This window comes from Nematostella vectensis, chromosome 8, assembly GCF_932526225.1.
Source record: "Nematostella vectensis chromosome 8, jaNemVect1.1, whole genome shotgun sequence".
NCBI lineage: Eukaryota > Metazoa > Cnidaria > Anthozoa > Actiniaria > Edwardsiidae > Nematostella > Nematostella vectensis.
The window spans coordinates 5,387,179-5,402,074 of record NC_064041.1 but is presented as its reverse complement, the minus strand read 5'-3'; the positions used below and the strand labels follow the sequence as shown (position 1 = coordinate 5,402,074).

The following is a 14,896-nucleotide window of genomic DNA, read 5'->3' as shown; positions in this document are numbered from 1 at the left end:
GGGAATAATGTCAAGTTTTTTTTATTTGTAGGTGACCCTGCCACAGAGCACTAACCTCCGACCGACACTTGAACGACCGCTGTCACGGAGCCCGCAGAACTGCGGGCGACACACGAATATGTCCCAGAATCCTCAGGAGTCGCTCTGCTGATTATAAGCTCGCCTTGCGTGGTGGAATACACTCTCCCTCCCACCCCTAGGGGTTTGTCATCCTTGTACCACGTGACAACTGGTGGTGGAATTCCCACTCCAAGACACTGGACCGCACTGTTATCATCGGGAAAAACAAACACGTCGGTTTGGTCTACCTGTATCCGAGGGGGAACTAGGTAAGAAAGAGACAAGAGTCAAGACATGATTGACATTTGCATCGCTCAAGTTATCTCAAAGATATGGATAGGGTTAAACGACTAGCGACAAATGGCTTTGAATCACGCCGCCATTTTATGCTCCCGCTCAATGGAGAGTCACAGAAAGCATCCATTACCATCGGCTAATTCATACAAATAACCAAGATATTTTCAATCAAATACCGTCAATAACATATCAGACTTCATTCATAGATTGTGATTTTGAAGTTTCTTGTTAATTAACCGCTGCATATTCAATGATAAACAATAACAAAAGATTGTGTGAAATTTTTAACATTAACCGACTACCGACTAAACATGGAAAAATTTGATGATAAAAGAATATATAAACCAATATTAAAAACTGCCGCAAGGGCAGAAGCTAGACATATGTAAATCCAGAAGAATCCAGCCCCAGTGCAGACGCCCCCCTCGTGATTTTTCTAATTTCCCCAAGTAAAAGTTGTCGTATTTCAATTTGTTGTTGTTGTTGTTGTTTTACCTTGTACGCTGAAGGATACAGAGACAGAGTCTGAGCCCGCAGTATTCACTGCTACACACGTGTAGTACCCAGTGTCACTCTGCTGTATGGCATTAATCACGAGGTGTCCACGAGAACTGGTGGCGATTCGCCTATCAGGGACTACTAGCTCACGACCTTTGTACCACTGAATCTGCGTATGAGACAACAAAAAACGTGACTGTAAATCACTGCAAACGAAAGACGGTTGGGAGTCGTTAACACCTATTTCAAAAAAACGTTGTCAATGCAAAAGGCAAATAGCGATTGACAAATGACATTTCTAGGACCAAAAGGACCCATGGATTCAAAAATATTTGTTCCAAATTCAGAAAAATATAAATAAAACAAGATTTTCCATTAAATGTTATTGATATAGGGCTCTGACAAAGCTCAAGTTTATTAATTATCTTTATTATAACAAAAAACTACTACCCATAAACACCTTGCGGTCGTAGAACTGCTAATTGCCTTTTGCCGTTTGCGCTGACAACCTTTATTGAACAGGTGCATGTGCAAAAAAAATACGTGAAAAAGAAATGAACGGAGCAGCAGACCATTATCCATATGTTCGTAGGTGTACCTTAGGTGGCGGGTATCCTGTGGCAAGGCATTCCAGGGTGATTGAGTCTCCAATACGAGCACTCCTGTCTTTCTTACTCACAAATGCGGACGGCGGCTCTAGAAATGTTACAAAAAGAGCTCGTTACTGCAAGGCTCGTCACTGCGGATATAAGCAGACACAATCCAAGTATTCTAGCACACAGCTGCTCGTTCTCTAGTCTAGAACTGTTAGGATGTACAACTGGTAGCACCTGAGGGAAGTAGGCACTCCATCACTAGATTTTTTCAAACAATGCGCCTCGTGGTCAATAAGATCCTTGCGGATCCCTGGCATCTTCTGTCGCCACTGGGGCAAGAACATCGAAACGAGGCTCTAAGGTAAACAGCAAAATGATGGCGGTAAAGGTTTTAAGTTGAAAACCTTTTTTTTTTAGCAAGGAAACGTTCAATCATAGCAAAAGAGAAAAGCTGTGGTTATAAGACTTTTGAAAACGCAAAGGCCCTAAATTGGTGCTAATGGTTTGAATTACCAATTACCCGACAGCCTCATGTCCATGCGCTCGCCCCAGCAACATCGTGACAAATCGAGCCAGGGCTAAGCTATAATGTTAATTTATTGAAGTATTCGAATAAAATTTGGATCTTACCAGTGTATTCAAGATCAATGACACCTCTACTTTGACCAGCGGTATTCCACGCCACACACTCGTACCGACCAGAGTCAGATGACTCAGCCTGCCGTATGGTCAGCGTATTATTCACATCAACAGTCATGCGCACTTGCGAAGTCAGCTGTTGACCGTCCTTAGTCCATTGCACTGTCGGCTTGGGAAATCCGCTGACCTGACATGCGCATTGGATGTCTTCGCCTTGCTGGAAGTTCTTGGTCGACGTGTCAACAATGATTACAGGCGGTTCTGCAAATAATAATTGACAACATCAACAAAAGTGAATAGTTCTGTTGGGCTCAAGGAGAAAAGGTGTCCATAAATTAAGATGATCGTAATAAAAAAAAGAAAGGGAAAAATTCGGCGCCCAAGTTTGGGTGGGTAAAAAAAGCCTGACAAGTAATGAAAAATGGAATAAGCGTTATGGGGGATAGCTGCAAAGAATGGAGGATTACATTCCATGTACATCGTAATACAAGGAGAACATTTTGTTTTTGTTTTCCTCTGCAGCAAACATTGGAAACCGTAGACAACAGTGTACTATCAAATTACCTGTCCCTTATTATCATATCCATCAATGAAAGTCGTTTCTTCTAAATGGGCTACGCACGGGAAACCTGTAATATTCTAAAGCGACAGGGGCCTGGCGGCCAGCAAAATCATAGTAAACACGAATTCATAGATGTTTACGTGGAAATTCCCGACGTACACAGTTCTTGGGGGACAAAAAAGCGAAAAAATGATTGAAGCGGACTGCCAAATATGGTATGTAATGCCCTAATAAGGAGTTGACTGGGCGAGCTAGAAAAACGACATACATGATTGATTGATATGTTACATGATAGTTTTTACCATTGACTATGATTGTCTTGGTTTTAGAAGTTCGTCGATCACCATCACGTCCCACACAACGATATGTCCCGGCATCCTCCCTGCTCCTTATCGTCAAGTACAATTTGGCATCACCTTGGTTACCCAGGACACGCCCATTCTTGTACCACGTGACTTGCGAAGGCGAGGAATTCTCGGAAAGGCATCGCAGCACGATAGTGTCGCCGGACTTTACGGTCAGCGTACCATCGTCCCGCTGGATAAGTACAGGTACTGGGACTACAAATAAACAGATATATCAACCTATAACAATAGACAGATATATCAACCTATAACAATAAACAGATATATCAACCTATAACAATAAACAGATATATCAACCTATAACAATAAACAGATATATCAACCTATAACAATAGACAGATATATCAACCTATAACAATAAACAGATATATAAACCTATAACAATAAACAGATATATCAACCTATATATACAATAGACAGATATATCAACCTATATATACAATAGACAGATATATCAACCTATAACAATAAACAGATATATTAACCTATAACAATAGACAGATATATCAACCTATAACAATAGTTTTATTTTAATAAAAATTGTCTAAAGCAAGGCTTGTTTACCTTAGTATATATGAGGTATACTATGCTTGTCTACCTTAGTATATATGCGGTATGCTTGTTTACCTAAGTATATTTGCGGTATGCTTGTTTACCTAAGTATATATGCGGTATGCTTGTTTACCTAAGTATATATGCGATATGCTTGTTTATCTAAGTATATATGCGCCATGCTTGTTTACCTAAGTATATATGCGATATGCTTGTTTATCTAAGTATATAGGCGGTATACTTGTTTACCTAAGTATATATGAGGTATGTTTGTTTACCTAAGTATATATACGGTATGCTTGTTTACCTATAAGTATATATGCTGAATGCTTTTTTACCTTTCACGACAAGACGAGTGACAGCAATAGCAGTACCCCCCGCGTTGCTAGCAAAACACGTGTAGCTTCCCTCGTCACGATCAGTGGTCACGCGAATGGAATGCGTGACGTTAACTTGACCAACACGGGTGAGTACTGGGCCCAAGGCATCCCGGCCCTTTGTCCATTGCACACGGAAAGGAGTCACGCTATCCACCATACAGGTAAGCGTGACGGGTGATCCCCGTAGCACCTCCACGAGAGAGTCCGCTGACACCTTGGGTGAGTCTGCGGAAAAGGGTTCTTTTCGTTATTAAAGACTGCAAAATGGCTTAAAGAAACAGTTAGAAACAATATTTCCAATAAATATGGGGAATGGACATCAAGTGATAAACATTATGCCAGCAAAATACATATGAAGAAAACGTTGTCGTTTTGGGGGTCTAATACCGAGGAAACTTAGTTTCTTTTCAGGGACCTTCTCAACTAACTAAAGGTGGTCACAGTAACTGTTTTTCTCTTCTGGTTACGAGTCATAAAGTTTACGAAGCCCCTGGGGTACGCTCACCTTACAAGAATCATGCAGATTTTCCAAATAAGGAATACATTAGTTTCCTTATATGGAAGTGACCGCGTTTGCCAAAAAGGACAATTTTGGGCTCAATTTTCTTGATATGGCAAGAAAAAGCAGAGGCGGATACAGGGGGGGGGGGGTGGATTGGGTGGATTTTCAACCCCCCTTTTTGAGGAAAAAGAATTCTGGATCCGCCCGTGAAAATGGTTTGTGGATGTACATAAATTTCGGAAATCATAGGTGAATACATCGGAATCTTAGATTGGGATCTTTTGGAATAACATATATGACACCCTCGGTACTGATACCAGATATAAACCAAAAACTATAATATAGAGTAGAGTAGATTACTATATGTCAAAGTAAAAGAGAAAGTTTTAGATGAGGGTGACCACGATGCATAGAGAATACTACATAGAAAGTGCGCGCGAACGGTTTTTATTGAATAAACAGGAGGCATTTATTAGATAGGGGCGTTCTTTACAAACTATTTTAACAATATAACAAACCCAAGTGCAGTGGGGTTCTAATCTCCGACAGGATCAAGTTAAATTATAGGCTGCGTGGCAAGCGTTTCTTGACATTGAGCAAGTCTTAACCAGTAGAAGACAATTCAATTTGGTTTATATCTACTGGAATTCCTATGTCGTTTGTTTTTGGATGAGAGGGAGGGTAGGGGGGGCGTTAAATAGAGGGGGGCGCTCATTTTAAACTTGTAAGCTTAGGGGGGAGGGGCGTTCATTAGATAGGAGGGGCTCTCTTAGATAGGGGGCGTTTATTGGATCATTGACGGTAACTTAAAACCCTCGGACCCAGGTCCCATGCTAGGTGCTGTTTTTTTTTCAAAAAGTTAGATATTTTTGTATAAGGATCCCTGTGGTAGACTTATGGTCATGTGGTCCAGCCTCCCCAAGAGTCTTCCTGTTTCGCCATCTTCAAATTGATCGCCAGGGGACGAGACTTACCGGGCAAGACGGCACTTATAGCAGTGGGGCTGCATCTGTAAAATTCATGTCCCCTAAGGTCCCTTCCGATGACCCGGATGTAGAATAGACCGCGAGGGGCCTGGAAATTAACCCAGTCGAAGGTGAAGGGCTCTTCCGGTCTTGGAGCGAATATTACTTCCTGTTGAACTTTGCCAACGAGATCAACAAGCTGAACTTTGTACACGGACCCAGGCTCCCGCAGACCTTGAACTTTGACCACTGCGAAATTTCTGAAACCTGACGAAAATGTATATTATAATATCATGCTACCATTCGACCCTAACCTAACCCTAGGGAGACAAAACCAAAAGTAGCAAAGAAGCTAGGAAGGGGGGGGGGGTCCGTTTTACGTTTGTCTCCCATCACGTCTTTCCAGCCATCGTTAACCCCACTCGTTCCTATTTCTGGAAGCTAAACTACCATCCCCGTAAGCAAATCCCGTGCCCGCGTGTCCAGGTTACAGTTATCCTCCCCCATATTAAGACAGGCTGTATTCCGAATTCGCCATCACAGCTAAGCTTAAGCTATCTGTCCAATATGTGACTGGGGCGAACTTTTATGAAGGTACGCAGGATGGTTTGTGTCTAACCTGCTCGAAGAAGTTTTCTTACTAGCTAACACTAGGCGATTTTCTACGCTCGTATGAGCGAAATCAATCGCCGGCGTTCGTCAGCGAATTTGATCATCAGTATAGGACGAATTCAATCGCTGGCGATAACTAGCGAATTTGATTGCCAGTATCGGACAAATCAGACGTCTAGATATCGGCTTATTCACAGCCGCGGCAGCAGAAAGAACTAGCGATTTTCAGCCGGCGATTGAAATTCGTTCATACGGGCATACAAAATCGCCTACATAATGTATCGTAGGCTTTAGGAATACGGCGATGCGTCGTGACTTCGTCGTGAGCCTGGTGCACACCGGTGACATAAAGACAAAGGCGCGCGCACTCTTATGTTCATATGTTTAAGTGTGAATGGTTCGACATTAAGAAACAAGCCCGACATAACGACATGGACATAACCATATAAAAGAAGAAAAAAAACATGCCATTGTGTTTCTTGTCGTTATGTCGGGCTTAAAGCCGCATTGTCACCAGTTTACTTCCGGAGGTCCGACGGAAACCTCAACCGTTAAAAGACAAAACAATCTATTTAAATCCGAGATTTTTAACAGGCCATCCGCTATAGATTATCAATCACATCCTCAAAGAAACTTTTAATAAACACACTGCTTTCAATATTTTGAGATTGTTACGTAATCGACCGGAAGTAAACTGGTGACAATGCGGCTTGTCTCGTACGAACATGAGAGTGCCTATGTCGTCATGTCACTAGTGTGCACTGGCATTAGTATAACGTTTAAAACGAATACATTTAATATGTTTTCTTCAAGAATTCTACCTGCATAGGGCCTTCGCAGCAGTCCCCCGCGGCCGTTCAATAAAGGAATCAATGAGAAGCCATAAAGAAAGTGGAGAGGACTCAATCCCGTGATCCTTAGCGTGTAGCTACCACTACAATTCACTGACACTTTCCAAACACCTGCTCTGGGTCTGCGCACTGCAACACTGACCGCTGACTTCAGCGACAGTAGGCGCTGTAAACCGTTCCTCTCTGTCAAAAGAGCACCATCCGGGTTTTGAATCTTAATACTAATATCGCTGCCGCTGACCGAAAATGTCACCCGCTCAAGCGTTGAATCTATTGGTACGGAGTATGTCTTTATATCAACGTCACTGGCGTCTACCGACAGAATGTTGACTTTGTTCGCTCTCACGGAGACTTCCACAAATTTGAGCACTTGATTGACATCTTTCTTCTTGAGGTTGAAAACCTGACCGGTGCTGGTGGCGGAGATGAGCTTGTAGGTGCTGAAGTTTTGGTCAGCGGACTTGTTCATACAGTCTCCTGTCAGTACGAAAATAACCTACAAAAAAGATAGCTTTACGTAAACAAGGTGTATAGATTTTCAACATGGTATCTCTTAAAGTATGCCGATCAACCTCGCCGCCATTTTATGCTCCCGCTTAATGACGGGTGACACAAAGCATCCATTTCCATCGGCTAATTCAAGCGAGTAACCAAGATATTTTCAATCAAATATCGTCAATAACATATCAGACTTCATTCTAGATTGTTATTTTTTTAAGTTTCCTTGCAAATAAAACCGGTGTATTTTCGATGACAACAACAAAAGAGCGGATGATCGATATTCTTTAATTATCTACTAGATTGTCTTGATATGCTTGACTTTTGCAGTGCATTGTGGGTAAGTGACCAGATACACTAACCTGACTCTGTTTTTGCTGAACAAGCTTGAGAACTTTTTCAGTCAGCCCCAGGTCCTTGGCTTGCGCGTCTGTGAACACGTACACGTATGACCCGGGGAGACTGAGCTCCAGTGCGAGTAGAATTGCACTAAGGGACATCTCAGGACAGTCCCCTCCCCCCTGAACTGTGAGTTCGTCAAGGTGTCTGGTAAAGACGTTCGGGTTCGTTGTGATCGTGGCAGGACCTACGTCTAAAAATTGAAATGCAAAGAGATTATGTACGTTAGGTCATATATATCACGGAACATATATCCCCAACAGCTCAGGTTCGATACCTTAGCGATTCAAATAAGCGCCCTCCTTTAAATAAGCGCCCAAAGACCAATAAGCGATCGAAAAATTTGGCTCTCAATCTTTTCTAGTAAATGTATTTTCCATCCTTACAAAAGGACACTAAAAGTAACGAACACTGCAGGGTTTTGAAGCCAAAGTTTTCAATTTTCGTTTATCTGCGCGCGCTGCAAACACCGATTGCATGCGCTCGCGCACGCACTAGAAAACACGCCATTGCAATCGAGCGCGCGCTGTTTTGATTTTGCAAAATACTGTTTTCGTTGTTTGTGTTGTAGAAAACAAATTTCTCATAGTCTCAAAAACAGCATTTTTACTGTAGTTTCACGAAAATAAAGTTTGATTCTAAATCGATTTAGAAGCGGGTATTTTTTTTGCCCGAAATGAAATAAGCGCCCCCTGTCCAATAAGCGCCCCCACCCAAATAACTGTCCCTCTCCAATAAGCGCCCCCCAAAAGACCCGTAAAATTAAATAAGCGCCCCGGGCGCTAATTCAAATCATTACGGTATGTCATTAGAGATAGAACAGGATACGAGGCTCGATGGTAAAGGTTCAACCATCAGTATGAATTTAACGTTTTTGTGCATTCTCACGAGCTAAGCTTATGACAGCGTAACATGGCGACGTGATTAGCCTTCCTTTAATAAACAGCACGACGTGGTGTGATTAGTAAGTCACACAATCATTGTACAGAGGTGGTGTTTAGCTATGTTGTGGTCGAAGTGTAAAGGCTTACCATTTCGTTGGCTATTGTGTAAAAGGGCGGTTAGCTTATTCTGTATAGGTAAACAGTTGCGGCGATGGTCAATCTATGTTCAATTTGCGTCATCGAGGGGTTATGTGGAATTTTATCGTTGATTTGTCTGGAGGTGGTCGTAGCGTAGAGGTTAACGGCACATATCTCATGAGTCGATTATATTTTATAAAAATAAGATCGCGTATTAAGCCAGTTGTATTGCGTGCGGTGTGACATACAGGACATATCATCTTTCGGTTTTGTACCTGAGTGTTTCTGTCACAGGTCGATAATACTTAAAATTGATAACCTGGCGTTTGTTATCAACATCATTTTAAACTAATTCGAAGTAGTGTACCGGACCCGAAATGATCCCAGTACCCGAAACGATCCCAGGACCCGAAATGATCCCCAAAAGTACCCCAACTGATCCCGGGACCCGAAACGATACCGAGGAGTCCCCGAAATCAACCCCACGGAATTGCGGTAATGGACAAAGGGAAAGAAGAAGAAAGCACTTCCAATCAAAGCATAATTAAGGGTTGACAGCGAATCTATTTCTAAATAACATGACTTAAAAAACTTAAATTCCAATACAATACTTCTATTTATTACATTGCCCGGCTGTAAACCCATAAACAGAGTCCAAAATACAACAAATGCACAACTTTTAATTGCTACTGAAAGGTGTACAACATAAACATAGCACAGCCAAAGCACAGCCTTGCTCAGAACAACCAAACTTTTGACCTTCGAAACATTTGCAGTTCCAACACATGACTCTGACACTATAAATCTTGTTTCTTGTAAACATCACCCCTAAAAATCTATATTCATTTGACAACCAAACGTGTTTTTCACCACGAAATCCATGTTCACACGAGCGAATATTTACCGACAGCCGGTTTGGCCGAGAAAATGGAATGACAAAAGCACTGAGTAATGCACTCGAACAACCCTTTTACTACCGTTGCAAAATATTAAGAGATGTGGCTTTTGTTGAAAGCAATATGTGAGTTTTGAATTTCCTCATGTAGTAGTGCGTACACCACTGCATGATTTCTCTCTATCTCTCTTTATGATAGGTCTTTCATTCACCGAACACAAACAAACATTTTCCTACGGGAAAGCAGAGGCATGTCTAATCTGTGGAGACATTTATGGCTTGTTATGTATAAATTATTTATTCACGCCTGGTTCTTCAAATTACCATCACGGGAATTTTTATTTGACCCCAATTGCTGACTCAACCAAGCTGCCGAAAGCTGTATTTCCCGCGCAGTCGTATATAAAAATCTTAATACTATGGTTTTAGTTAATTCAAAATTCTGGATAGTGACAAAAATGACGCTAAAATGTTTCATATGTTTTTAAAACTGAAAGCCAATCCTTCCACATTCCTTTTGTTTGTCCATTACTGCAATTCCTTGGGGTTCATTTCGGGGACTCTTGGGGTCGTTTCGGGTCCCGGGATCAGTTGGGGTAGTTTTGGGGATCATTTCGGGTCCTGGGATCGTTTCGGGTCCTGGGATCATTTCGGGTCCTGTACAGTAGTTCCCGTGTCAGATGACGTGTATGCACTGTAAGCAATAGAAAAGTCTCCTTTTTTCCTTTCCACTACCGACTCCAAAAAAATTCGGACTTATCCTAGCGAGCGGTCCTGATAACTGTGTCTAGTTATCCTTCAGTCGTAACAGCCGTAAGGGTCGCAACAGTCGTCTAGGGTTTGCCTCCAGAGGTGAACACACGACTCGCGATCTTTTGTTTTATCTTTTGTTTACGTGCCGCAGAATTCTAAAGCAGTAGCCCCTTTTACTGCCGATGGTGATTGATATTTTATGCAGATGACTGTTACGACCCTCACGATTGTTACGAGTATATGGAAACCAGGTTTAAGTGATCCGATATCGACTGTTACGACCCTAACGACCGTTACGACTATATGGAAACCAGGCTTAAGTGATCCGATATCGTTGGCAACATATGGATAAGCGATAACACGGGTAAATATCAACGCTTCCTGATTACAAGGCATGTGTGTCCTTCCGGGTTCGATAATCTATGGCCAACGGATTGGATAATTCACTAACGATATGAAAGTTATAAGAGCCTGCAAGGAGAGGGAGGGGGGGGGGGGGGGGTGTGATTTAAATACCATATATAATATGGTTGACCTAGAATAGGATTACACCGGATTGAGCAATCTGTATCAATTCCTGCTACCGAGTTTGGCATATACATGATTTAGCATAATCACGAGTTTTGATTTGCAACAACTGTTTTGCGTTTTGATATTTTTGCCGGAACCATTAAGGCGCCAAGAAAAGGATACAATATAAATGGATACTATTTATTAATGTGGCGTCACTTTTTTGATCTCATAATCCTGTTACATTTCTGAGCTCACTATAACTTGTTACTCAATATGACACAAGCCCGCTAGACGTGAGGTTTGTGACTTATGAATTTTTTTGCAAATACTATACGATGATAGGGCCCTTCTCTCAACACGCCTATTTGGCAATCAAAACAAACAGACCGCTGGTATTCGATTGGGCTCAACGCCATGCAACCGTTGGGTCATGGCCGTGCGCCTGACGTAGAAGTAAAAAAAAAGGGTCAGACAACCAAAGCCCTCTAATACCCTTCGTTCGCAAGGCCTCTATGCGTGAGTGTCATTTGTAGAGAAAAATGGACATGTAACATTTTTATCCATTCTTGTTTTATTTAATCGGCCTGTCACACAATGTGCTTGAGCAGTCACGCAATTCTCCCGCTTCCTATTATCATGGTGCACGCACACGTTATACATAAATTCGTTGGACTTGTAATTGCCCCCACCCCCCTCTGATTGTCCTGGTAATGGCGGTAGAGGAAGGGGAAGGGGTGGGGGGGGGGGGGGTAAGGGCTACCCTCTTGGACACTTAATTCTATAAAGGATATATGTAAGAAATTAGCGTCTGCTGTCCTCCACGTAAATAAAGGGAATGAATGGGGCTTCCCCTCAATCACCCTATTCCAGAACATATTCTAGTAAATAGGAGGTAATCGTAAAATCCAGTATCGTAAAATCCAGGTTCGACTGTACATGACAATACTCAACTACTCTTACTCTTACCCGGGTCGTGGAATGGCACTAGCGCGTAGTTGTAGAGAGGTTTCACCGGTCTTTCCAGGTTCCTGGCCAGAATCTGTCTCGCGCCAGCTCGCACCTGGACAAGATCGTCATACATGCTACCCGTGGTGTCAAACACGAACGCTAGGGTAGCAGCACCCTCGGGAATCCCGCTAGATTGCGGGTTATCTCGCGAGCTCCCGCGCGTTAGCGGGGCAGCTCCGTGGACGATTTGCAGAAAGGGTAATAACAATGAAGTGAAGGTGATTGGCTTCATCGCGATAAAAAGACGATTATTCGGTTATCAATGACACTTCTCACACGTGTGAAAATAAATACAGTATCACGATCACTCCTCGAGGTTTATAAGAACCGTATGTTCATTGGCAAGGTTGCACGCATTGATTCATGGACAAATCCTTGATGTCATTTACTTGGAGATGTGTTAGAATTGTTCTAAAGCTTTCTAGATCTCGGCAGTCGTTTTCTGGATCTGTTCTAACTCTGACATCGACTCAATCCCAACAGTAATGCTGATTTCTTGGTATTAATCGCGCTGATAACGTCACATTCAATCAAATCATTCCTCGCGTCCAATAGCTCAAGATCGCGATATGTATTTCAATTCCTTGAATCAGTGAAGGTTTGCTAGGATATCCTCCAGTAGAGAATCTTGTAACAATGTAAACACAGGGAATGATCCAAGCGGCATTCACCAAGGCACGCTACACCAAACCCCAAACCTTCTTTTTCAAACACACAAACGAAGCCGGAATACTAAACAGCATGCGTATTTAAAGTCCAGACTGTACTTAGTCGAGAGTAGAGAGTTTACCCCGACCTATTCAAGAACGGTTAAGCCCGATGAGTCTGCCTTTGTTTGATTCTCGAGCGGCACCGCTAACCTCGAGGAGATGATGGATCAGAGGTTGATATCAACCCCTTGTGTGACGTGTAGCGCCGGATATCTATACATATCTTGTCATCAAGGGGTGAATATGGCGCGAACAGTAGAATTGCCCGTCGCCATGGGGTTCTAGAACGTGACTTTGAGCTACCAAGAGAAAAATTAGCTACGTGTAGTAATAATGAATATTGATATTATAATAAAGATATTATTCGTGAGTTACCAGTTCCAGCAGGGGCTGTATGTAGGATAGAAAGGAAATGCATCTCTAAATGGCGTCCAAAATCATTCCGAAATAGGCTGTTCTATTTTGAAAACAATTTTTTTTAGGGGTGCGTAGAAAGAGGCGCTACCTGCTAACGTTTTCTAGATTATTTGATTTTTTAACTTCTAAAAACAAAATTTTGATAATTTGTGTCATACAAAGACTTTGTTATACTGGTATTAATATTTTTTTTTAGAGTAATTTTTGCTTCTTGGGGATTTTTTCAGGGTAGCAAGCTTGGTGAGCAGATATTTTTAAGGTAGCAGCTTTTGGTCGTGCAGGTATCCCTGAAGCATCCCTGGAGAAACCCCCAGCCCTCCGCAAACTTAAGAAAACACAAAGCACAGTTTCAAAGCGAAGAAACCCTAACTCCTGGCCAAGTAAGTCGAAAAAATTGTCGTAAATTGGAAATCCACCCCCCCCCCCCTCCCCAATCATCTATTACAGTGGGGGAGCCGCAATGGTTTTTCTCCTGGTTTAACCCAGGCCCGTAGCCAGGATTTTGAGCGGGGTGGTTTGTTTTTCCATTTCAGCGAACCAAATTTCCGGTAAACCCCTCTCCTCACCATATTACATTAGGTAATCAATACTTCAAATAAATTCAATATTGTTAAAAACTGTTTTTAATAGGGTGCTTTTTAACATATTTTTAAAACATTGGGACCGTAAAATGGTTGCCATGGCTGCTTATTACATGATTGACACGGTTTCCATTGTTTTCTGTAGGGCTTTATTTCACGTACAAACCTCATTAATATGCAAGTAGCTAAGAACCCGGGGAGGGTTTCGATATTCAGCAGGGAAGAGCGGGGCTGATGAATTGAATTTAATTGATCATTATAAATGCAAGGGATGTATATAGATACATCCCGGGGAAGCTCGTACACATCCCGTGTATTTATAATAGCAATTAAATCAATTCACTACCTGCACTCTTCCATGCTGAATATCAAAACCCAACCATTTGGAACTTAACTTTACAATTTTCTAAAATCTATTGGACCATAAAAATGACAAACTTTAACTATTAATTTCTTACATCTGCAGGTCTTTTTAGGGGTTTTATTGCCACTTTCGCCCTAGCTCTTTATGACTTTATCAACCTTACAAACATCTTCTATCACTACTTCATTAACACTACAATCGAACACCTTTGATATCATCGAAACTTACGAAACTATCCGATCCTGCCTTAGCTTCTTATTCCTCACTTCTGCCCAGTCTTGATAGGTACGAACAGCCCACACCGTGTTGGTTTTCGTGTTTCTCTTCTCAACTTATTCTTCACTTAGAATAGTAAAATTACGGCTTGTTGTCCCAAGGATCGTTCCGACAAGATAAAAAATACGAGCGTTATGCAACCTAAAGGGTGCAACAAATCTAATTCAAACGCTCCTTTGTGAAGACAATATAGACTGTATATTCGGTTAAATATGCTACCCTCGATAAACAAAGATTACAAAGTACAGTACAAATCACTTGCTTATTGCATGATTGCTATTTGCTACAAATAAAGAACACCTATAGACTACCCCCCATTGTGAAATGCCATAAACTGGCCGCGCAGGGAATACTCTTCTTTGTATTTGGTACAATTAAGATACCAAGGCCTTTGTTTTCAAGGATGAAATAGTTTTCGTGACTATTAAGCGCATAACGATGTGGTTGATTGTTAAAATCGTTTGTTAGAGGTTATGAAATACAGTAAAAATAACAATTGGGACCGTAAAATGGTTGCCATGGCCGCTTTATGGAGGGTGACCGCTTGATAGAGGTTATAAAATACATTAAAAATAGCAATT

General features: G+C 41.8%; 1 protein-coding gene across 4 annotated transcripts in view; it reads right to left on the bottom strand.

Moving 5' to 3' along the window:
- The window catches only part of LOC5504495 (hemicentin-1), a 51,339-nt gene extending 38,475 nt beyond the window's left edge, over positions 1-12,864 (bottom strand). For 2 of the 4 annotated variants that reach the window (XR_007312574.1, XM_048731551.1), the window contains exons 1-10: positions 11,926-12,864; positions 7,740-7,969; positions 6,850-7,375; positions 5,426-5,683; positions 3,908-4,174; positions 2,955-3,212; positions 2,082-2,351; positions 1,454-1,551; positions 853-1,024; positions 56-325 (exon numbers count right to left, since the gene is read on the bottom strand). Coding sequence is in view for 3 of the 4 variants with exons in the window: in XM_048731551.1 (XP_048587508.1) it covers positions 56-325; positions 853-1,024; positions 1,454-1,551; positions 2,082-2,351; positions 2,955-3,212; positions 3,908-4,174; positions 5,426-5,683; positions 6,850-7,375; positions 7,740-7,969; positions 11,926-12,199 (2,623 nt within the window). In the remaining variant the exon portion in view is untranslated. The remainder of the gene's footprint in view (positions 1-55; positions 326-852; positions 1,025-1,453; positions 1,552-2,081; positions 2,352-2,954; positions 3,213-3,907; positions 4,175-5,425; positions 5,684-6,849; positions 7,376-7,739; positions 7,970-11,925) is intronic. The other 2 variants (XM_048731550.1, XM_048731549.1) reach the window with 2 other exon arrangements.
- Between the last annotated feature and the right edge of the window lie 2,032 nt (positions 12,865-14,896).